At 50.6% G+C, this 13,716-nt stretch overlaps 1 protein-coding gene across 1 annotated transcript; it reads right to left on the minus strand.

Annotated features, from left to right (window-relative positions):
- Positions 1 to 1,479: 1,479 nt before the first annotated feature.
- On the minus strand, positions 1,480 to 9,184 carry NXNL2 (nucleoredoxin like 2). The gene is made up of 3 exons (XM_057724363.1): positions 9,119 to 9,184; positions 8,404 to 8,767; positions 1,480 to 1,941 (listed from the first exon to the last, which is right to left on the minus strand). The coding sequence occupies exons 2-3, from the start codon at positions 8,703 to 8,705 to the stop codon at positions 1,773 to 1,775; spliced, it is 471 nt and encodes a 156-aa protein (XP_057580346.1). The 5' UTR covers positions 8,706 to 8,767; positions 9,119 to 9,184; the 3' UTR covers positions 1,480 to 1,772.
- Between the last annotated feature and the right edge of the window lie 4,532 nt (positions 9,185 to 13,716).

Raw genomic sequence — 13,716 nt, forward strand, 5'->3', positions numbered from 1 at the left:
ACCTACAAGAGATGCCACCCACCCCCAGAAATGTGTGATTAAAAACAGCATAATCAGATCTTACATGTTTCCATCACAAAAAAGCCACAGTAACGATGTGATGTGATGTGATGACGAGGGTAGCTCACACTATGGTGCTCGGGAAAATACCAAATAATTAAGTGACTATCCCATTTCTTGTTTGGGGAAGAAAACTGCATCTTTACACTTTATTTCTGGGGCAAATAATAACCAGTTTAGCTCCATCAAATACATCTTTAGTCAACCCACGCCCCTCAATGAGGATGGGTCTTAGTCTCAGTGGAGAGAACTTGGAGTGATTGGGGCGGGGGGGGCATCCATGTGACTGTGGTGTGAGTCCCCAGTCCTGCTCTAAATAAGCCAATGACATGGCCTCACCCTCGTGGACTTAGCTCTCACGTCCTGGGTTTAGCAGAGCAACCCCGTGGCCTTCTTCACTCTTGGCCCAGCACTGCTCCACAGAGGCCTCATTAGGGGAACGTGGGGGTTCCCAGGCCCTACAAGAGACAGCTTTGCTCCAGATTCCCAGCTGAGGGACCCATCGGGCCGAGTGGGCCAGCAGATGGGAACCAGACTAGAGGTGGGTGCCTGGTATTTCACGATTCCGATCATACGGACCAGAACGCGGTTCGCCGTCTCCAGCATGTGGGCCAGCGAGAGGAGAGGCTCAGGGGCTCATAGCTGGTACCCAGCATAGCCCTCTTGCTGTCAGCAAAGATACACCCTACTATATATAAAATAGATAACCAACAAGGACCTACTGTATAGCACAGGGAACGCTACTCAATATTTTGTAATAACCTATAAAGGAAGAGAATGTAAAAAAGGAATATATATATATACACACATATATATATAAATGAATCACTTTGTTGCATACCTGAAACTAACACAACCTTGTAAATCAACTACATTTCAATAAAAATTTTAAAAAAAGATTGTGTGTGAACTTTTGTTTACCTGGATCGATCAGCATCTTTTAGAAGATGTGGAGGTTTGATCTTGAAGATGTGACTACGCAGCTGTGAAATTTTCTTTTCTTTCTAAGATATTATGATGCTATTAAAAGTCAGTGTAAGAATTAATATGTATAAAATAGATAACTAATGAGAACCTGCTGTATAGCACAGGGAACTCCACTTCGCTGTACAGTAGAAACTAACACAACATTGTAAAACAACTTTATCCCAATTAAAAAAAAAAAAGTAAGTGTAAGAAAAGAAAACAAAGAGAAGAAAAAAAAAAATCCCAAGAAAATGGTATTTCTCAAGTGCTTCACTTTCCTCGTAAGGGCATTTGATTTACCAGGAGAAAGAAGGAACTCAGAGGGCTTCAGGTGGAAAGAGGTTTGTTTATTAAAGCAAATAGACTCTGCAAAGTTTAGTAACAAATATAGTTGTGAAACCTTCTCATTAAAATAAAGACAGCTCCAGAAAATGTATTAATAAATATGCTATTTTACCTGAAGAGCCTGTATAAATACATGTTTTGCATAGATTTCCAATAGCTCAATGTGAACACACGCTCATGTGAAGAAAGCTATGTTAGAAAAATCAAAACAACTACAAACAAGGCTCCAGGGAGGGCATTCCCTGAGCAATATTTTCTTTCTATCACAGCTGAGGGCTTCTGCTCTGAAAGTAACCACCAGCATCGAGAAAGGAAACAGGATGCTCCTGTTCTCTGCTGTGTTCACACTGCAGCAACAGCAGTGACGCACACCTGTCCAGGCCTCCAAAGATCCCCCCAGCTCAACCGGAGAAATTTTGGAAGATGTCAGCTGCCTCCACCCAGTTCTGGAAGCAGGCCAGCCCGAGCTCCCGAATCTGCTTCCGCCCTTTGTCGGTGATGACCTCCCCGCTCGGTTTCACGATCACAAGCCTGGGGATGGCCGTGATGTGGTACCTGGTCCTCAGCTCACTGCGGGAGAGAAGAGGGTGGCGGAGGGTCAGCGTGGGGCAGGCCAGCTGCTGCACATCTGCAGGGACTAGCGCCTCCCCAGTGCCGGCTGAGCCCGCAAAGCCTTAGGACCCAGCCCGCTCGGTGAGCCCTCCCACTGGACTGAGGATTCCTTTGGGCTCTTTTCTTCTTGCTGCTAGTTGGGTCCAAGCCAGTGCTGTCCCAGAGGAGATGGGGCTGTTCTGTATCTGTGCTTCCCAATGTCACAGCCACAGCCACATGTGACTACTGAGCACTTGAAATCTGGCTGGTGAGCCTGAAGAACTGAATTTTTTGTTTTAGTTAATTTAGTTTAATTTTATTTATTTACTTATCGGCTGCGCTGAGTGGCTTGCGGGATCTTAGTTCCTCGACCAGGGACTGAACCCCGGCCACGGAAGTGAAAGCACCGAGTCATAAACACGGGGCTGCCAGGAAATTCCCTGTTTTAGTCAGTTTTCAATTTAAGTAGCCACATGTGGCTAGTGGCTGCTGAATTGCACAGAATTTTTTTTTTTGTATTTATTTATTTATGTTGGCTGGGCCGGGTCTTAGTTGTGGCTCTCGGGATCTTTATTGCGGCATGCGGGATCTAGTTCCCCGACCAGGGATAGAACCTGGGCCCCCTGCATTGGGAGCATGGTGTCTTACCCACTGGACCACCAGGGAAGTCCCACACAGTGCAATTTTAAACCCACAAGTAACCCAGTAAACTTGTATCCCTCCTATATCTCAAGAGGTTTAAATACATCAGGTACCTGTAATGGCAAAAGTTAAAATTCCATGAGTTCTAGATAAATGCAAATGCTTACTAGACTTTCTGCCCTACAGACTCAAGGACACACTAATTAATATTATGGGTGAAACATTTTACTGTCACATGTAACGCCTTGAGTATTTTACAAAATTATTTGTATTCATTTACGGAAAGGAGCAGCTGCCTTCTTGGTTTTGCAGGTCTCCCCATAACCTTCGCAGGAATTAGTGCCCTCAAGACAGGACAGCTGGGTGAAAATCCCTGTCCTGTTACCACGGCCAGCTTGCCAGGGCCTCATATTAACAGTAATCTGATTTCCCTCATCTGTCACCCTCAGGGTTGCGAACCTGAGTGGAAGGGAAAATGCACTTGAAACCCTCCTGTTACCAAATCTCCCCTGTGACGTCTTCATCAGGGCCTTCCTGCTGCTTTCCGGTATCCAGGTCCAAGACAAATCTTAATTCAAGTAGGAAAAAAAAACACAGTACCTACACCCAACAGAGGGAAAATATGCCTTGTTTTCAAACATCTTTGAAATGTTGACAAAACCAGCCATGTTCTTGGTCATAAAGGGATCTTAATAAATTTCAAATAATCAATGATACCAGACCACGTAATCCAACCATAACATAATGGAATTAGAAACCAATAAGCAATAATTTTTGGAATGAGTTAAAAAGTAAATAACCATATACTATATATGAAATCACAATGCAGACTAGAAAATAATTAAAACAGGGCAATACGGAATATACTATGGGTCCCAAGCTATGGATACAATTAGACACAGAGAGTCGTGTCTTACACACTCTTATCAGAAACTAAAAGGCCTCTATGTAGATGAATGCTGCATTTAATTCAAGAAGCTAGAAAAACAGTGATGAAGCAATTACAAGGAAAGTAGAAAGAAGGCAAAACAAGACTAAGGACAGAAATCACTGGGGTAGGAAATGAATCCACAACGGGTGAACAACAAAACCAAACCCAGTTCTTAGACTGAAAAACAGAGCAAAGCTCTACCAAGATCCAGAAGGAAAAAGGGACAACACAGGGATATCAGGAACCACCTGGAGCTGTGGGGAGCGAGGAGCAGGTCTGAAGACATTTCACTGCTCTAGTTGCTCTTCCTCAAATCTCCACCCTGGCAGCCTCCGCCTGGGGACAGCTGTAACCTTGGAACCCTGTGGGAGAGACACATAACCACCCTCCTCCCCCGAAGTCATCTCCATCTCCCCTGGGCACTGTGTCCAGAGAGAATAGACCAAGCCTCAGAAAGGAAAGAGCCTTGTTGCTGGGCAGAATGAAGTGATAACTCGGAACATTTTAACCATTTCGGGGAAATCCGAGCGCCCATTTCCTCCCCGCCCTGCATGCAGTTGCAGCACTGGCTCCCTCCCTTCACCTAAAGCAGCGCATCCTTATCCCTGGCACGACTGCTTCTGGGTTGCCATGGCAACTTCTGGCTCCAGTCTCTTTCCATCTCAGCCACTGGCAGACTGTTACTGAGCAAATCTCTCTAGTTGCTCTGAACATCCATCAAACAAGTGCCCCGTAGGCACCAAGCACTGAACAATGTCTAGTCCAACCTTAGGGACTACAGAGAACCCCCAGACACACACCCTAGGACAGGGGTGGCACTGGCTCGAGCTATGGCAGGCACAGGCGTCTGGGGCCAGACATGGTCCCGGTGTCCCCCGGGGCGCAATGAAGAAGCTACTAGGCAGAGAAGTGAGGGCTCCAAGGTTGGAGGATGCAGTATGTATATGGCCTTTGGAGGTGGGAAAGTGTGTGGAGTATTCTGGAATATCAGTTGTCCAGTCTGTCCAGAGCACAGGGGTAAATGAGATAACAGGAAATAAAGAGAGTGTGGGTCAAATGCTAGAGGCAGGTATGTGAGACACGAACTGACCTGCAGCACGTGACAGAAATTCCTGCCAGCAAAGTCACAAGCTGTTACTGGGCTCTTGGGCCCATAACACAGGGAGGGAAGGCAGGACAGAACCTGTCTTCAGGGCCGCCCCCTCGCTCAGGCCTCTCACCCACCTGCACACGGGCATCCGGGCGGGACCTGAGAGCCCACCATGGGCCCGCGCTGTCCCTAGCTGTAGGGACACCAGTAGATATCTGCCTCTCTAGGCAGAAGGGTGGCACTCGCAGCCAGGTCTCGTGCGCTGGCTGCCCTGCACTGCCAAGATCTGAGTGACCTTGAGGTGAATGGCTCTTGGCATGTTCTTCCTGCATGTGGATCTGCAGCATGGCCACCTCCAGCCACGCCCAGGATAACCCCGGGGGGTGGGGAGGTGGGCTCTGTGGTGATCTACCACCTCCTGAGCCTCAGGAGGGTCAGCAGAAAACTAGCGGACAGCAGATGACAGGTGTCAGCCTGGGGTCCCGCACCACGACCGACTAGTGATTGCTGTCCTGGTCCCACCGTCTCACAGCACCACGCAGAATGCCATGCTCTGTGCACATTAAGAACTTCCCAAAAGGCCTCCTGGAGGCTTCCTACAATCTTTACTTCTCCTTGGTAGCAGCTATTTCCATTTTTGCTCACGATCTGATTCCAAAATGCAGGCTGGAATAAGCAGAATTTAGGGCTTAGCTCCAAGAATTTCCCACAGAACACCGCATTCCCTAACTTATAAATTGCAATGACAGCCTGGGAAGGGGGAGGCACAAGGAACTAACTTCTCCCCAAACCGTTCCCCCCCCCACCCCCCCCACCGGATTCCTCCAAGGTGAGGCTGGCCGGCTTGAGATGGCCAAGCACAGCCCCACCCCGGGCCCTAAACTGCTCAGCGCCTGCAGTGGACCAAAGGGGTCTTGACCAGATAACCCAGGAAGCAGAGGGAGCACTGCAAGCTCCACCCCCACCCCTACCCCCAGCAAGACTGTGCTGAGGCTCAGCATCCCCTGGGAGAGGAAGCTGGAGCACAAAGCGCAAGTTCCAGAGCCAGGGGCACTGGTCTCTACCCCTCAGTAGCACAGCTGTGAAATGGACAACAGATGCAAAATGCTGGTACACAACCAGCTGAAATCGAGCAGGGCCTTCTGGGGCTCCCAGGCACGGAGGTTCTTTGGCCCCCATTTCTTGTAGGCAAGACTCCAGCCTCCATGACCTTCCCTGAGTTCCAAAGGGCAGATTCGAACAGTTGCTAACCAAGGGAGGAGCAGCCAAAAAACCGCCTGAGGCAAGATGAAAGGGACTAGAGACTTCCCTGGCAGTCCAGTGGTTAAGACTCTGCACTCCCAGTGGTTGGGAGTTGTCTGCCAATGCAGGGGACACGGGTTCGAGCCCTGGTCCAGGAGGATTCCACATGCCACAGAGCAACTGGGCCCTCGAGCCACAACTACTGAGCCCATGTGCCACAACTACTGAGGCCTGTGCGCCTGGAGCTCCAAAACAAAGAGAGGCCACCACAGTGAGAAGCTTGCACACAGCAGAGAAGAGTGGCCTCCGCTTACCACAACTAGAGAAAACCCACACAGCAGCTGAGACCCAATGCAGCCAAAAATATAAATAAACAAGCAAACAAACAAACAAATAAAAAGACTCTGTGCTCCCAATGCAGGGGGCACGGGTTTGATCCCTGGGCAGGGAACTAAGATCCTATATGCTGCACTGGTGCAGCCAAAAAAAAAAAAAAAAAGATTAAAAAAAAAGATTAAAGGGACCAGAGAAGCTCATCAAGATCAGGAGACCAACCACTGAGACAAGATTAAGGGAGTGCAAGCCCTGCTCACACCCTAATCTTGTCAGAGACCCCACCTTTGAACCACTGTTATAAAACCCTCAACAAATCATCCCCGGTTGGGACACACAGTTTTCGAGGGCAGGAGCCCACTATGTCCCACTTTCCTGGCAAAGCAATAAAGCTGTCCTTTTCTACTTCACCCAAAACTCTTGTCTTTGAGATTTGTTCCAGCACCAGCGCAGAGGCCGAGCTTTCGGTGACACAGCTGATGTGTCTCTGAGGTCACGCATCAGCGCTGTGCGCTGGGCTCCGCCATCATGTGACGTATCATTATACTCAGTGGTTGAAAACACTGCCTACAGTCAGCCCACACGTAGATCTCACAGCTGGACTCCACCCAGGGCCTGAGCTCTTTCCTGATTACTAACAAGGTCATTCTCAAAACTAAGTGTGTTCTTTCAAAAGCTGTGTATAACTCGAACGATAAGCAAATCAAAGCTCATTTTACAACCACCGCTAGACGTGAGGCTATGTGAATCTGTCCGCCAAGTAAGGCGCGGTCACTTGGGTTCATCAGCAGTGCCTTTCCTACTCCTGCCATGAGTGAGGCCTCGGGAAGCAGGCACCCTCCTTGAGGGCCTGTGCCTCTCCTCTTCCTCAGCATCACCAAAAGCATGTGCTGGGGGAAAATTACTCCTCCAGGGGACTTTCTGAAGTTAGCTCCCATTTTTCATTGTCCAGAAGGAAAGTCATCTCAGAATAATTAATGGGGGGGGTGTAATGCCACAACTGAATACTAATCCCCAGAGAATGCAACACATGCTGCTATAAAACAACACCCAGAAATTCACCTCCATATCTGTTAAGGGGATGGTGGGGTGATGAACTTTGTGAAAGGTGATAAACCTACATGTGCATTCTTACACCACAGACGACTCCAACATGCCAGAAAATCGGTGCCATGCCCCACTCCCCTCTGGCAATCCTCCACAAAGTCCTGCCAAGTCTGCCCTCCTCCCCAAGCACTCCCTCCTCTCCCCCATGCTCTCTCTCCTCCCTCCCCCACCTCCTCCCTCCTCTCCCCCATGACCTCCTTCCTCCCCATCCACACCCTCCCTCCCACATCCTCCTCCTTCCTCCCCCTTCCCAGGTCCTATCACCTCCCCTCCACCTTCTCCCTTCTCCCCCCTGTGGAGCCCATGACCACAGCCATTAAAGCACTAGGGTCAATTTTCAGTTTGTTCACAAACTCTGAAATCCAGCAGAGCTGAGGGGCCTTGCCATGTCACCTCTCTTCTAAAGCAAGGGTGGGGCAAGACCCCTTCAGAGAACAAGGATTTTTGTCATCTCTGACATCTGTCTCCTCAAGAGTCCAGGAATCTGCTTCTTCCTACAGTTATAAAAACAGGAGATGCCTTGATGAAATTTCAGTCACTGCCAGTAAAAGAAACCACAACGTTGCCTGGCACTAGGTTCCTCCCGCCCTTGAGTCCTGACACTTCCCCCCCAGCACCTGGCCCCCAGCCCCATACTACTGGTCCACGGGCAGTCAACCCGCGGTCTCCAGTTCTTTCTGGGTCTCCCTCTCCTGATCTCCAGATAAGGGGCAGTGAGTTCCCTGCACCGTAAGGTGGGGCGGCCCCGACTGTAATTACCAGACTGGGCTCCCTGGACCGCAGCCTCAGCATCGCCAGAACTTATAAATGAATTCAGATTCCCAGAGCCTCTGACCCACTGAGCCAGAGACTAGGGCAGTCCAGGCTCACCAAGGCCCCCTGGTGATGTAGATGCTCTGGTCAGCCAACTGCTAGAGCCACCCAGAGAAGCCAAAGCACAGACTACCACGTAGCTGAGAGAGGCTCGAACGGGGTGGGGAGGGGATACAGGTATCAGAGCTCCCGACAGTTGGGAGAAGCGCGGGGACCAGGGCTTGGGATGGGGGTTGGGGGACGCGCCCGACAGCTCCCAGAACCCCAAACAGTCCCCACTCACTGCCGGTAGGGGTCGTGGAAGGGCAGCGCCAGCCAGGCGCCGTGCAGCTTGCGCATGAAGTCCAGCATCTCCTGCGCGCTGCCATCGGCGGACACGAAGACCACCTCGAAGGGCGCGGGCGGCCGGGCCTGGACCACTAGCTCCTCATAGAAGTCGCAGAGCAGCGGCGTGAAATCGCGGCTGGGCGCGCACCGGCCCGCGGCGAAGTACAGCGCCACCACCTTGTTCTGCAGCGCCGCCTCGGCCTCCACCCACGCGCCGTCGCAGGTCACCAGGCGCCGCCCGCCCAGCACGTCCACCATGGCCGAGCGCGGGGACACCCGCGGCGGGAGACGCGGGGCGCTGAGCCCGAGCGCACGGACACCTGCGGGCACACGCGGCGGGGGAGGGGCGGCAGTGAGAGCCGGTGGCTCATCACCTGCAGGCGGACGGTCACCTGCGGGCCGGCAGCGGTGTCTGGCTCCCTTCGCACCGCCGGGCTCCCGGACCTCAGTACAGGCCTGAGCCTCGGCCTCCTGCTGGAGCAGGGGCGTCCGCACTGGGGAGGGGGAGACACTCAGACACTCGCGACCGCAGATGCAGCGGCCGCAGCACACCCAGCACCCGCCTCCTGGGAGCCGAGCCGCCCCGCCCCCCTTCCCGCCCCTGCGCCCCTCCGGGCAGCCCCGCGCCCCGCACCCCACACTCCCCTCTGCGTCCCCCTTCTCCCACCCACTTGCGGAGCTCTCTGTACAGCGCTGCGCGCCGCCTCTGCGCTCGGGATCGACACCCTTCTCCCCCGCCCAACCCCCCCACCCCCGGCTCTCCCTTGCCCTCCCCCTTCGCACCCTCCCGTGAGCCCCGCCCGCCGTTCCCTCGCCCCAGGTCCCGCAGGCCCTCGCCCCACCCGGCGCTCCGTCCCTCCCCGCCTGCCCCAGGGGTCCTGGCGATGCGGGAGGGTAAGAGCGGTTCCACTTGTCGGAGGCAGGGAACCTGCGCTGGGGAGACCTGGGCCCTGTTCTTTCGCGGGGTTTGCCCTGAAGTACTGCGCCCTGAGGAGGGGGGGACGCAGGATCCCTGCAAGAAGTAGGGGAAGGTTCTTAGAGAATGTTTTATTCGGAACACCAGAGTATGACTGTGCCCAGCACTGGGATTCAACAACGAGCAAACTAGTTTCAACTCCCTGCCCGGGATGGGTGAGGCACTCGCGCGGGGCGCAGAATTTAAAGGATTTAGCGCCAAAAAAAACCTAAGTTGATCAACATAAATAGTATTCTGAGGCAATATTTTAAATTTTCGAAGTTAATGCAAAAAAAAAAAAGTTCGTGATGAATAAAACATCAAACATGTCAGTAAAGGTCAGGATCCCACCCTGCCCTTGGACGCCGACAGCGCTCCTCTTGCCCTGCGTCCCGGCGCGCGCCCTGCCTCGCGGAGCTTATATTCCCTTGAGCACGAGAGAAAAAACAAGGTGAATGAGGAAAACACAGAACGCGTGCGCCGGAGAGAGAAGGGACGCGAAGCGCGGTGGAGAGCGGCCGAAATGAAGGAGCAGGGGTGAAGGCGGGGTCGCCAGCAGATGAGACGCGAGCTCCCTCCCAGCCGCCCGCTGTCCTCTTGGCTTCCCAGTGAAATGGGACGAAAATGCGCGGACACGGTGCGCTACTAGCCCAGCCTGCTGGGTTGGTTGTGTGAGCGCGCTTGGCAGAGCCAGGGCTAAGGGAAATTCTGTCGGAGGGTTGATGCTGTTCCATGAAGCGCGCTGCTGAAGCCTTGATTCGCTGTTCTCGTGGAAGACTCGGGGGAATTTATAGGCGGATGGGAGAAAGAAAGAAAAAAAAATTGAGAGGAACTACGAGAAATATAAATCTTGCTATATATAGAGGCTCCTGACTTTTCTTAAAACTCAGAACTATAAGATGAAGGTAGCTAAACTCTAAATATCATGAAGACTGTACTTTGAGATGTTTTGTGTTTCTTCTTTAATCACAACAGTGAGCAAAGTAGAGAACATTCATTTTGTGATGGTGCCACCTGCCCACGGAAAAATTCCCAATTATTTACATAAATACTGTGTGTCCTCAGGGTGCTGGGGGAGGGGTGGGTGTCCCTACCTGGGTAAACAGACCGCTCACATACTGTGTTGACCTGGGGACAGCTCTGCAGGGAGGAGAGATCTTGGGGAGAAAAGCAGGCCAGCAACCACCATCCCGCCCTACCTAGGGACCCTCTTCCTGTGGCTGCTCTGAGTGTGTGTGTGTGTGTGTGTAAGCAAGGGACCGTGTCCTCAAGACCCCCTCATGAGGGACACAGGCACAGCTCAGCTCATCCTCCAGCCGTTTCTAATGGGTGTTCTCAACCAGTCTAGGAAGGGACTTCCCAGGGCCCTTCCTGAGGCATGATCTTTTGTCATTTGCCTCTGACCCCCTCCCACTGGCTGGTCCTTAAGATGGGAGGGGGCTGCAGGTGCCATGAAAGGAAACCCAAGACCCTCTTTTTACCTCTTCTGGAACCAAGTCTCCTGCACATTTTCCTCCACTGAGTACAGGAAGAGCCACAAATGGAGTCCTGGAAACAGGATTAGATGACTCCTAACCCCAGCTGGGATATGCAATATCAACTTCCTTCCAGGGCATCAAAGGGTGCTTGGATTGTTGGCATCTGCTAATCAGCTTTATGTCCTGGATAATGCTGGCTGAGCTGGGCAGCATTCTTACTCCTGATGCTTGAGAGCAGCCCCATGAGGGCCTCCTCACACCTGCCCTCCCTCCCCAGACCCCTTTCCCTGACCCCTGCCACCACTCTAAAAGTAGTTTTCTACTTACATACTCTACCTTATCACATACTGTACCTTATCATCCATTTCCCAGATGAATTTTTTTTTAATTTTATTTTATTTTATTTTTTCATTTTTTGGCTGCATTGGGTCTTTCGTTGCTGCGCTCAGGCTTTCTCTAGTTGTGGTGAGCAGGGGCTACTCTTTGTTGCGGCGCACGAGCTTCCCATTGCAGTGGCTTCTCTTGTTGCGGAGCATGGGCTCTAGGCACACGGGCTCCAGTAATGGCAGCACATGCGCCCAGTAGTTGTGGCTCGTGGGCTCTAGAGCATAGGCTCAGTGATTGTGGTACATGAGCTTAGTTGCTCCACAGCATGTGGGATCTTCCCGGACCAGGGATTGAACCCATGTCCCCTGCATTGGCAGGCGAATTCTTAACCACTGTGCCACCTGGGAAGTGCCTCCCACCTGAATTTAAGGGCACTCCTTTCTGCATTTTCTCCTGTCTGATAACTTCGGTTCTGCCAAAGACTCTCCTTGACCAAACTTTTGACAGGCTCCTCTGAACCTGCTTCTCTACGAGGCCTCATCCTCATGATAGGGATAGAGTAAGATAACCAAATAGCTAGTTTAAAAATCCCACTAAGGAATTATAGCTAGAGAGGAAAATTTAGGGGGCTGTGGATGACCATTGTAAATTAATGATCACTCAAGAAAGCAATCAGAAAATCGTGAAACAAAGCAGGCTTGCTTAGCAATGAAACTAACAACAAAGCTATACATCAAGTCAATGATGCCTGCATCCTGCTGGTTGATGTCAGTAACCAGAAGGCATGCTCCTCTGTGTGCACTGAAAACAAAAATATAAGAGAAAGGTGACATTCCAAAGTAGAAGATCCTCATTATACTGAAACCTGAGATGATTTACCATATTTTAGCATATGTTACCACCCTTCTGCTAATTTGAATAGCACTATGATGGTCCTGGTTTGACCATATAGGGACCAGAAAAACGCCCCCGCCCAATGTGGAGGAGGAGCTGATGATGGAAGCTTGACATCTACTCAAGAATGAGGAAGAAGGTGGTCTTCTCCCCCTCCCCACTTTTCCTTTGATTACAAAAATATAGCTCACTAGAGTAATCTGGGCAGAGCCCTCTTGCCCACCTGCTGTATCCTTCACAAGCATCCTATACAAATAAATCACTTCTTATCTATCACTTTGCCTCTCACTGAATTCTTTCCATGCTGAGTTAGAACCTGAGCTCCACCAAGCCCTGAGACATGTTCTGTGGTTTCACGCAGGGCCCATCCTCAGCCTGCCTCAACCAGTCTTAGCAAAGAATCCTGCTAAGTCATTCCTCACCCCTGAACAGACCACTCAGGCCTGCCTTCAGCAAGAATCCTAAGTAAGGGACTTCCCTGGTAGCGCAGTGGTTAGGAATCCACCTGCCAAAGCAGGGGACATGGGTTTGATCCCAGGTCCAGAAAGATCCCACATGCCACAGAGCAACTAAGCCCATGTGCCACAATTACTGAAGCCCGTGAGCCTAGAGCCCGTGCTCCACAAGAATAGAAGCCACAGCAATGAGAAGCCTGCGCACCACAATGAAGAGTAGACCCTGCTCACTGCAACTAGAGAAAGCCAGCATGCAGCAATGAAGACCCAATGCAGCCAATAAGTAAATAAATAAATAAGGAAAAATTTTTAAAAAGAATCCTAAGTAAGATTTAGCAAGAATACCTAACCCTCGATGTCTCCTCTCAGTAGTTTTCCATTCAATGACCCCAGCCCCCTTTCTTGGCCATAAATCCCCACTTGTCTTTGCCTTTGGAATTGAGCTCAACTCTATCCCCTATTGCAGTAGTACTGAATAAAATCTTAGTTGCCTTTAACTAGTGTCTGGCTCTATTTCTTTTGGAACAGTTATCAAAGGCTGTGACACCTCGGTTTGCTTATCACCATGACATTGACTGAAAGGCAGAATGTTTCTGGAGCTAATGACGGGCTGGCTGAGGACATGGGGTCTTCAAAGGCTCTCCAAGGAGAAACTCTACAGTAAAATCATGGCTCTGCATTTCTGTGTTCAGCATGCATGCTCCTTCCACTCCTGAATGAGACTATTTCTCGTTAAAGAAATTCTTTTTCTAAGCAGGAATATTTGAGAAGTTCCCATCAGTACTCCTCTGCTCAGCCCTGCCTTTTGCGGACACACTGAATTGCTTCTGCATGCCAAAAGAGGAGCATATGAAGAACATGGGACCCTAGGCTGCTTGACATAAAGCTGATTTTGATTTTTTTCTTTTCACTGCCAAAATGTACAAATGATGATTCATTTCTGTCTACTACCACTTATGAATATACAAATAGAACTAGGGAAACATTTTCTGCTCTGATCAGCAGAGCAAACAAATTAGACATCCCAGTGTGCAAATATTACATTCTGAATTTCCTGGCTTTAAATATTCATGCTTACGTTATTTATTTTCCTGTATTTAAATATTTGTTCCTAAGGATTGGTATCATGAGGTTTTCATGACTTGTTTTCAAAATAGTGG

The sequence above is a fragment of the Hippopotamus amphibius genome, chromosome 2 (genome assembly GCF_030028045.1).
Source record: "Hippopotamus amphibius kiboko isolate mHipAmp2 chromosome 2, mHipAmp2.hap2, whole genome shotgun sequence".
NCBI lineage: Eukaryota > Metazoa > Chordata > Mammalia > Artiodactyla > Hippopotamidae > Hippopotamus > Hippopotamus amphibius.